The sequence below is a fragment of the Liolophura sinensis genome, chromosome 13 (genome assembly GCF_032854445.1).
Source record: "Liolophura sinensis isolate JHLJ2023 chromosome 13, CUHK_Ljap_v2, whole genome shotgun sequence".
NCBI classification, from domain to species: domain Eukaryota; kingdom Metazoa; phylum Mollusca; class Polyplacophora; order Chitonida; family Chitonidae; genus Liolophura; species Liolophura sinensis.
The window spans coordinates 15025935-15037053 of NC_088307.1; the positions used below are offsets into that span (position 1 = coordinate 15025935).

An 11119-nucleotide genomic window follows, 5' to 3' on the forward strand; every position below is an offset into this window, starting at 1 on the left:
GGGGATTTTCACTTGGCAGAATGTTTTTAACCAGCCATATGTGTAGTCGATGACAACAAGAAAAGATCCTTTGCCATTAGGTCTGAAACCCCTTATCATTCAGGTCTATTGGAAACCTGCTCACAGTGACAGATGTTCTTCGAAATGACGTTCTTCCCCGTATGCGGTTGAAGTTATGTAACTGTTGTAGCCGATGAAATAGGCCAAGCTAACAATATTCGTTGCTAACCATGAGCTTATTGCATGCCGTTATTTATTCATTTGATTGATGTTTTACGACGAATATTTCAGCATTATATTTCAGTGGGAAGAAAATGTATGCCGTTAAATGCTTTGGATAATTTCCTTTTCCGTCTAATGTTGGTATTTGAAACAAGTTTTGTCTTTCAAGTCATACCATGAATATATGAAAATGTCTTTAATAGACATTTATTACGAAGCTAAACTGCTTAACAGGTGCCCCTTTTCTAAGTGTACTTGTAACTTCTGGGATATGCTGATGTAAATAGTACCGAGCTTTCATTGGAAGAATACTGTATATAATCTCCATAGATGTACTATAAAACATTTAAACATTTGTAATATATAGCTTGATAAAATATAAAGAGATGTATATAACAAAAAATTCTTGCCTGGTTCAAATGATTTTGATAATTTGTATGATGAAGGAAATATCCTTAGGAAAACACCTTAAAATAACAAATTCTGCTTTTGACCACACCAAAAGTATAAATCACATGACTCCAATTTTCACACACATATTCTTTAGTATTCTACTAAATATTGAAGTAAGTGTTCCCTTTTTTTCTGCATTGAAAAACTTCCACGTCACTTCTGCAGCGAAGTGGGACGATTTCCTGTCTAGTTGCAAGGGTTCCTGTATATATTTACTGACTGGCATATACCGCAGCACTGAGGAAATCTGCAATAATTTTTTATTGTATTTTCGAAGTGAATTTGGTGGGTTTCTCTATGTAGACCTTAGATCTGCAATATTATCATGGTTATATCACGACCGTGTCTGCTTAAAAAGCCGACAAAGGATTCCTTCACGAAGTTGACACATATTTAGTGCTTCCTCACTGGAACACCGTGTTAAAGAGTTCGGTCACAAAGCCGACACATATATAGGGCTTCAGGCTCTCTGGAACGCCTTGCCAAAGGGTTCGACCACCAAGTCGACATATATAGTGCTGCCTAACTGGAATGCCGTGTCAAAGGGTTCGATCACAAAGCCGACATATATATAGTGCTGCCTAACTGGAACGCCGTGTAAACGGGTTGGATCACAAAGCCGACACATACAAAGGGCTGAAAGCTCTCTGGGACGCCGTGCCAAAGAGTTCGATCACTAAGTCAACACACATATAGTGCTGCTCACTGGAACGCCGTGCCAAAGGGTTTGATCACAAAGCCGACATATATACAGGGCTGCTTCACTGGAGCGCCGCACTAAAGGGTTTCGATCATAAAGTCGACTCACCTATTCATCTGTTCATCACACATCAAAGAGTCCTTTTACTATCCTCTGATTGTGTTTTGTCCATGAAGCGCACGTTGATTATCCACTGACTACTAACCGATTATGTTCCACAATTTGTTATTAAACACGCTAATCAACTCTGCCCGATGTTTTTTCAACACAAGGGGGACTACTCTTGTAGACAATATTTCAGACTGCCACATACGTGAGATCTGTTCTTGGCAGTTCGAAGCATCCACGGTTCCGGTTCATCTCGCATTGTGTCTCTCATCTCTCTTGATCTTTAGAAAAATAACTCTAATGAAAATTACAAAATTTTCTGTGGCGATTGGAAAGGTGGGGGGACGACGTGGGCTGACCAGCTAGAGGTAAGTGGAGTGGTTATTTGGTCCCCCACTTGTGCCCTACCATTGAGATGACATGCTGGTCTCTGACTGTAGGTTGGGCAGCCATGAACATGGCGTATCCAAATATTCCTCAACCAACACTTTTTAAACGGCCTAGTTAACACTCTATGCTTTCCAAAACCGGGCTGTGTACCTTAATATACCAGCATCGCTGTGTTGCTGATCGAATGTTACAACATTGACATGTCACAAACTGCTCTGTACTGAATCAGAAGCTGACAACCATTCATTCGTGCAGATTGCCTGGAAGCCGTGAAACTGCAGACAGCTTTAGTTGTTATTTACTTCTTTGAAAGAAGGTTCATAAGTTATTCATCAAATGGACTGCATAAAGAATTTAAAGATATATTGGTATTTCTGCGAAATGAGATGTACATTATTCAGTTCTTCGTACGAGCTGGAAAGGTATTATTTGCGGCTAGTTCTGAAATTCAGCTTCAGGTTTCCTCCCATCATAATGCTGGCTGCCGTCGTATAAGTGAAACAGTCTTAAGTACGGCGTAAAACACCAATCAAATAAATAAATAAATCAAATCAAATAACAACGATCTTTACGACAACACCACCCTACCCACCTAAACCCTGTCCCACAACACAATAGGCCAAAAGCACCCATCGGACACGATTTAGCAGCCGCACATCCTAAAATACCTGAGATATTTTATGCTAAGTAGGCTATAATATAAAATGCCAATATAATATGCTAATATAAATGCTAATATAAAACAATGCAGCTGTTGGATGGGAAATTTAAATACACAGCAGAAACCGATTTAATCCCTGAGGCTCTTTAAGCACTCGCCTCATATACTCTTCAAATGTTTACATTTAAAGAGGAGTTTCAATTAATATTGAATAAATCTCTCTTGTTCGGGATAAAGCCATATATTTAATTAAATGAAGACTCCAGCTAGCATAATTGTCTATGCCGGAATAGGTAGGCTATATTATTTAATATAAATGACTTTAATTCGGTCATAAGAAAAAAAAGCCGGAATATAGACTCTTTTTTTTTTCTTAAAATAATAGTTATTATCATACGTCATATATAGAATCCGTTTGTTATTTTACTGTCAGGCACGAGAAAAAAAGTGTTGACTTGTAATGTAAGAGGTTGCAATGTGAAAGTAGTGTACCGTAAAAGCTAAAAAAAGGAAGAGGAAAAAGATAGCCATATGTGAAAAAAGGGAAATGTAATAATAGCTTTAGTCATGCATATATCGAAACCGTCGTCCAAAAATATTTCAACAGCTCATTCATCACACCTCTAGAAAGTAGTTCACAAGAAAGAGGAAAGCTGCCAAATTTAATACCTTTTGAAGCCATGAAAGGAGCTATATCTACCCATTATAAATTATCCACCAGATATTAAATAAAGTATTTGCGACCATTGCGCAAGAAAACGTTGCGACAAATAGCGATCAAAGTGTCCATGCCGTCCTGTGAAAGTCCGGTACCAGTCTATTCGTGCTCCTGATCATTTAAGCTAATTCTAGGACTTTAAATTACGGATATTTCCTTAACGAATACCTAGGTGACATGAAGCCTGAATTACGCTTCATTGAGAGCGAAAACTGTAAGCTATTTGTAGCCTGCAAAAGATGAGGACAGCACACGCGAAAAGACAAAATTCAGGATATTGAATACAACCTGTGAATACATGTGTCTTCAAGCTAAGCTGGGTAGAATGAATCACAGTTCAGATTTTTGAATTGCAATTGCCTGAGGCGTGACGCCAAATGTAAATAGTAGTATATACCAACTCTCTAGTTCTTTTTCCTCACTAGTGTCCGGTTTATTCGGATATTCCTGCCATTTTACTGCACCTTGTGTTCAAAAACTACATGGTGACATGACTACAGAACAGATCAATCTTTTATTCTATACCTCTGGCCCTGGTCAGATCAGACCACCTCAATGACAAGAAGCTTGTCCCATATCTCTAGCCCTGGTCAAACCAGTCCACCTTGTTCCAGATCGTTAGTCTTTCACAGATTAGACCACCTCTTGACGAGAACCATGTTCCAGATGTCTAGCCTTGGTCAGATTAGTCCACTTCAGGACGAGGAGATTGTCCCAGATCTCTAGCCCTGGTCAGATCAGTCCAGTTTAGGACAAGAAGCTTGTCCCAGATCCTTAGCCCTGGTCAGATCAGTCCAGTTCAGTGAGGAGGAGCCTGTGTCCGATCTCTCTAGCCCGGGTCAGATCAGTCCAGTTTAGAACGAGAAGCTTGCCCCAGATACCTAGCCCTGGTCAGATCAGCCCAGTGCAGTGAGGAGGAGCTTGTGTGCGATCTCTCTAGCCCTTTCCAGATCAGTCCAGTTCAGTGACGAGAAGCTTGTCCCATATCCCTAGCCCTTGTCAGATCAGTCCAGTTCAGTGAGGAGGAGCTTGTGCCCGATCTCTATAGCCCTGGTCAGATCAATCCAGTCCAGTGAAGAGGAGCTTTTCCCCGATCTTTCTAGCCCTAGTGTGATCAGTCCGGTTCAGTGAGGAGAAGTTTGTGTCCGATCTTTCTAGCCCTGGTCAGATCAATCCAGTTCAGTGAGGATGAGCTTGTGCCCAATCTTTCTAGCCCTGGTCAGATCAGTCCAGTTCAATGAGGAGGAGCCTGTGTCCGATCTCTCTAGCCCGGGTCAGATCAGTCCAGTTTAGAACGAGAAGCTTGTCCCAGATCCCTAGCCCTGGTCAGATCAGCCCTGTGCAGTGAGGAGGAGCTTGTGTCCGATCTCTCTAGCCCTTTCCAGATCAGTCCAGCTCAGCGACGTGAAGCTTGTCCCATATCCCTAGCCCTTGTCAGATCAGTCCAGTTCAGTGAGGAGGAGCTTGTGCCTGATCTCTATAGCCCTGGTCAGATCAGTCCACCTCAGTGAGGAGAAGCTGTTGTCTATCCAGCAGATTATGTCAATGTCATAAGGTCGCTGGTTGTGCTGGGCTCTGGGCATTGCGGTTTTCTGCACCCATCAACCTGACCGCCATCGAATAAATAAGATATACTTGTGCGTGGCATTAAACACCAATTCAGAAGGTAAATATATTTAGTCCTGTCTTCACATTTCTGACGCGTTTCAGACGTGTAGATTCCCTGAGTGTATGCATGATTGGAACACGCCACCTCGTTGACCCAGCCTTACTGGTCTCCTGGTTATAGCACTCAACACCGCCCCGTCATCGCCAAGGTTGTTTTAGTTGCAGTGCGGTATGTGATTGGTTTCTCGACACTTGACTTATTACTTACTTACAGAATTATGTCGACAAGAAGAAGTTATCATCGACTATATTCTATAGTAATCTATATTTAAAGGACGACCATCAATTAAATCCTTAAACAAAAACAACCTCGTATGCAAGATCCCGCACGAATGAAATGCAACGAATAAAAAAATGTATCCCCATCGTCAGCAGTACCATTTGTGCTTTAATACGTAAACCGCAATGAAATCAGGTTAGACTCATATTTATTTATTTATTTGTTTCATTGCTGTTCAACGCCATATTCAAGACATTTCCACAGTGATCGGTATACAACATACACACTTGCTGTAAGACGAAATATTCAACGAATATTACACTGCACAACAGCCTCACAAGCGTTGTGGAAAGCTTACTGTCACCAAAGCCCGAGAGTAGAGGAAGCTACAAATTCCATCCCCAAGGTCGGTTTTGAACCCGCACCTTGTGCGATTGAAAGACAACCACTAGGTATTAAGCTATGAAGTTAACCACAGGTAAGCATCTCCGTCCTTCACTGTCTGTTGACTTACTGTGAGGTCAGACATTGGCCAAATCCCCAAGCCAGGATACATCATTTTTTCACTGAAACAGTTTGACCTGACCCGGTCGGGTTATAGGAAAGACTTTAAAAATGGTACTTGCTGGTGCCTCGCATGGCGGTCAGCACTGAGAGGTTAGAGCAAGAAAACATGACTGGTTGGCCCTGGGTGGGGTGTCGGCAGTATGCTTCAGTGGCGAAAGCAAGTTGTCACAAAATATGTACACACACCTGATGACGACTCCTCGTCGTCATATGACTGAAAAGAAGTACGTCGTACCCCAAGCATGTATACATACATACATAATTTGGCCTGATGTTGAGAATTCCAGGCGTACAGTATCAACTCTGTACGTATATAAGTGATGAAAAATGGCGTTAAAACTGTTTTCAAAATAGTTCGTTCAGAAATAAAATATATTTGTGGAAATCGTATCTATAGCAATAGAATAAAAGTAAAATTCTGAACCATATTTACCATTTTCCGGGATAATTTTGCGACTGAATTTGCTTACTGTACATATATGTTATTTTATCGCATTTCTGGAGATTGTACATATAGCTAGCAACGTCTAAGGGTAGTGGATCCATTTGTCTAAAGCAAAACTGTAACGAACGCCGTGTCATAATAGATAATATTTATTCCGCAATGAAATATGAAAAAAACATAGAAAATAATGAACAATATTCATAAATACTCATTTACAGAAACTTAAGTATAAAGGATAATGGGGTATTAATAGAGAATTGAATACTATATTCCCATATCCCGAAAATGTACAGTAATGTTGCGCAAGTTCATAAACAATACTCAGAAAGCCGGTATATACATTTACTGTGGTTCCACACAAATAACAATAATCTCCTTTGTACACGTCACTATTGTACTTAAAATATTGGATTTTGCATAACAATTGAGAATTTTATTACGCCAATAAGATTGCAGTACAAACTTTCCTATTTACTGGGTATAATAAATGTCTGGTGATGTTTACAGAGCCCTAATAGTGACATGGTGAAAATATGTTAGGAAGAGAAAAAAAAAATGACATCGTTAAACAAAAATTTTTTGATAGAGAAAATTTACTTTTTTCAGCCGGCTTTAAAGTCGGGCCGTGAGTTTAAAAGTCGGGGTCACGTTTTAACTGACCAATGATATGCAGTGCCAGGGATTCGTCTACATTGCCATGTTTTTAGTCGACTGCCTGGTCGTTACAGTATCGGAATGCCTGGGCAACTCTTTTTGCTCGCCAATTATTACGTTCTGCGTCCAAAGATCTCATCTTACACGACAAGCAAGGCCACCCCCAATCTCAAAAATATTTACTTGTCAGTGAGAGACACTCGTCTGTGGCTGCCCCTTGGCTGTTTGATAGAAACGACCTGTGATTGGTCAATTAAAATGGGCCCACCCCCCCCCCCCCCCCCGTGTCCCCGACTTTTAAAATCGGGTTCCCGACTTTCAAACTCGGGGGAAAAGTCTTTCAAACTCGGGCCCCGTTTATCAAAATATGGGCCCCAACTTTAAGAGCCCGAAGTTTAAAAAAAAAAACCCAACCCGCCCATACACCCACATCGTGTTTTACAATGTCAATTTTTTGCCTTCCAAACTTTTTTTCACCGTGTCACTTTTATTTCTCCGTAGATGTTTGCCGGTGTGATATTTTGTTCTCAAAACCTATATGTAGATCTCCAGTCAACTCGTTATCAATGCAATGTTACATGTACGTAACATACTAGTCTGCTAGAACAATAGTTTTGAAAAACTGGACGGTGGAAGAGGCTTTGGCAGACATCACAGAAAGAGGGGAAAATCGGTAATGTCATATTTGTAACTGAAATGGTTTAAAGGGATTTAAACTTAAAACAATTCCTATTTTTGTACGCACGAGGCATCAGTGATGAGCGATTGACGCTTCATATCACCTATGGCTTGATAGAAATCAGGCATCAGTGAACGTTCTGCCACTGCTCTCAGTCGCCATTTGTGCATGGGGACATTGTTGATTAAACTGATAAAGTAGTCCTCTCGACAACAGTTTATGTAGGACACAGGACGATGCCAAAAGGCAGTGATAGAAAGTCTTCACAACAACACGATTGAGCAAGAATATCATCACAGTACACCAGATGGCGTACAAACTAAAGGGAAGTTTAGTGTGCACCCCAAGAAGAATAAGCATAGGGACCAAGGTACCTGTCTCGGGCAGGATCCAAAAGAACTTGGTTGACATTTTGATGACATGGAGTTTGCAGATCATATATACCTTAAGACATTTACACTGGACTGATTGGAGAGATAGAGTTACTCACCGCGTGACGTTTCGTCACAACAGCTCTATGACATAGTTTTAAGGATTACACAGTTAAACTGAATTTGCGCTTAGTTTCTGTCAGCAAAATTCAAGATTATGGGAAATTATATGGGAAAATATTCAGATTTGAGGAAAGAGTTATCACATTCGACTTACTGGACACATTGAGTCGCTGTCAACAAATATTCGTGTCTTGTTTATGGTTTTGATTTAACAGCACTGCAAATATGTGTTAATGCGTTGTGTCTAAGCAACACTACACTTCTGTATTAAATATTGTTTTATTCGAAAGTGTAGGCATAGATTAAAGACTATTTATTAAGCCAAGGTATGGCCAGTTTCTGAAATGAAACGTCTGGCCAAAGATACATGTGTGTTACCCTTAGACATTTAAGCTTTTTTTAACATACAGAACAAATGATCTGTAAATATGCCCCACATAAAGTTTACTAACTCATAGATGGCTTACATCCTAAGTTTCAAAGAACTGTATGTGACATTGTCTTATTTTGTTTCTTCAGAATGTTCTAGAGGCACTGAAGGAATGAGTGTCTCTTGCTGTGAACACTGTCTAAGTCATTTAAGTACACGTACACATAGACGTAGTTGTCTTCACAGCTTCTAAAAACCACCCGTCCAATAAAATGAACATAAACTGCAATTCGCCTTGATACAATTTGGCACACGAATATACGCTGTGAATCAATGCTGTTGCATATTTAATAAATTGCATAGTACAGTGAAGACCACAGTCCGAGATGTTCAAATCTGTAGAAAGACACTTCGGTCTGGTACAGATTATTGCAAAAACATAGCCTGTCTCTTGATAACATGGTTCATCAACCACATAGAAATATGCAACAGACGAACAGAGCTGCACCATCAGTTCATAATAGTTTTTGTACATATCAGGATGGAAAATATTGCGATAATGAAGACATAGAGGTCATAGGTCATTGAGGCATCTGTGGGGGAGGTCCATATTGCGGGTGCATATTATATTCTCTTGCCTTCAATCTAAGGCAGGCAATACTGTTCCCAACAGCGTGAGGTGGCGGCGAGTAGTTGTTATTTGAAAACACACAACTGGAAGGTGTACTAACATTGGGGCTGTAAGGATTTGGGGACGTCCATGACAAGTAATCAGGAGGTGAGATCGGGGCGGGGCGCGGAGAAATCGGCTGCTCCACTGGGGTCACTTCCTGTGGACGGCCGTAGATATTGTTTCGCTGCTGTAATAAGTTCCTCTCGTTGCGCCGAAATTTTGCCCTTCTGTTCTGAAACCACACCTGTAAATAAATATTTGCCAAAATAGAACTGTTAACAAATGTTCAAAGAAGAAGTTGGATTTGTAGGAATGGTTTGGTGGAAAATTTTGCCATGTTCTGATAGTAACAGAGGAGATATCGTATTTTAATTTTTTCATTGATATGGAGATGCCTGGCGGTCGAATAAGCCCAATGTGGCTTTGGAGATTTCAGATCCTACAGTCTGACGTTTTGTGAAGTGGGATCAATCGGTAGGCTTTACACTGAACAAAAACAAAACGCATCACTGTGATATTTCCTCAGCTATGGATAGCTTCGTCTCGCTAACGAAATACATGACAGAAAAACGCACGTACATCTTTACTTGAAAACTAGCTAATGAGTTGCAGTTAATGGCGTCTTTCTTTGATCTGTATTCAGTGGAGCTAATGACAGCTTACCTGAACACGCGCTTCACTCAGATTAACTCTCCGCGCCAACTCCTCGCGCACAAAGGCGTCAGGATAATGAGTCCGTTCAAACACTCGTTCCAGGGCCGCTAATTGTTGACTGTTGAAAGTAGTCCGATTTCGTCTCTGCTTGCGCCGCCTTTTGCCATCATCGTCTTTCTTCTGCTCCTCGTCTGTTGTGGAGGCTATAGAAGAACAGAAGTGGAAGGAAATGTCAGAAGCGACACGGTAACGTCAGAACAAGTGCTCCCAGTGAATTGTGAAATTACAACACGTCCAGAAAAAAATGCCAATCTATCCTGTATACAACTTACACTATTAGCTAGACACAAAAACTACCCATGTGCACAGCTAGCTGTAGCCTGAAATGTCTTTCAAGCCACACAATCACTGTGACATTAATTTCAAAAAGGAAACAAATACGGAAGAATTTCGTGATTTCAATTTTGATACAATCATGACTGTCTGGAACATTTGGCTTTACCATATACATTCATGACTGCCTGGAACATTTGGCTTTACCATATACATTCATGACTGCCTGGAAAATTTGGCTTCACCATATACAATCATGACTGCCTGGAACATTTGGCTTTACCATATACAATCATGACTGCCTGGAACATTTGGCTTTACCATATACAATCATGACTGCCTGGAACATTTGGCTTTACCATATACAATCATGACTGCCTGGAACATTTGGCTTTACCATATATAATTTTTTGTAAATCACACTCCACAGCATCATCCTTCTAAAAGGAAAAAAACGTTTTTTTTTAGGTTCTAGCCACTCTTGTGAAAACTGGAAGAAATGAGCCTATGCATATTTGCATGTAGTCCACTACAAGTGTTGTTAAAAAGTGTACCTAGCATGAAAACCCTTTATGCAACATTAATCTAAGATTAACATTCACTGAATTATAAATAAGGCTGGTCGAGAGGCATTCTCAGATTTATTTTGTGTGATCTTCGCAGTTGTAGCAGATGTATAGACTTACGTATAATCTACTTTTCCAAATAGGATTTCTCCTAACTTTTCAAGGGCAGAATTACAGCAAGCACCAACATTTTAAAATAAATCATGTTTCTCTTTTATGAAAAAAGCAGTAAACGTAAACGTTAATTCCAAGACAAGTACACAACACAACAAATAAAGATTAATGCAGCAAAATGCGTAACTGCAAGTCAAATGTTAAAATCAGTCCTTAGCGTCAACACTCAAAAAACAAGGCGATATACATATAAACACTAGACTGGTTAAAACACATACAAGAAAGAATACCAAACATCCATAGTCAAGACTCAAGACATGAAATTTTAATCTACCTGCACGAGGCTTCAAACGAAAGAAAAGAAGTTAAAACAGATTTAAGTTCGCATTTAAATTCTTTTCAAAGACTTTTCAAGCTATTATTTTAGCTG

General features: G+C 40.1%; 1 protein-coding gene across 1 annotated transcript in view; it reads right to left on the reverse strand.

The window, feature by feature from the left end:
- Positions 1-7225: 7225 nt before the first annotated feature.
- Positions 7226-11119, reverse strand: part of LOC135480658 (paired mesoderm homeobox protein 2-like) — a 35506-nt gene continuing 31612 nt past the window's right edge. The window contains exons 2-3 of the mRNA XM_064760553.1: positions 9686-9879; positions 7226-9266 (exon numbers count right to left, since the gene is read on the reverse strand). Of these exons, the coding sequence (XP_064616623.1) occupies positions 8931-9266; positions 9686-9879 (530 nt within the window). The 3' untranslated portion in view covers positions 7226-8930. The remainder of the gene's footprint in view (positions 9267-9685; positions 9880-11119) is intronic.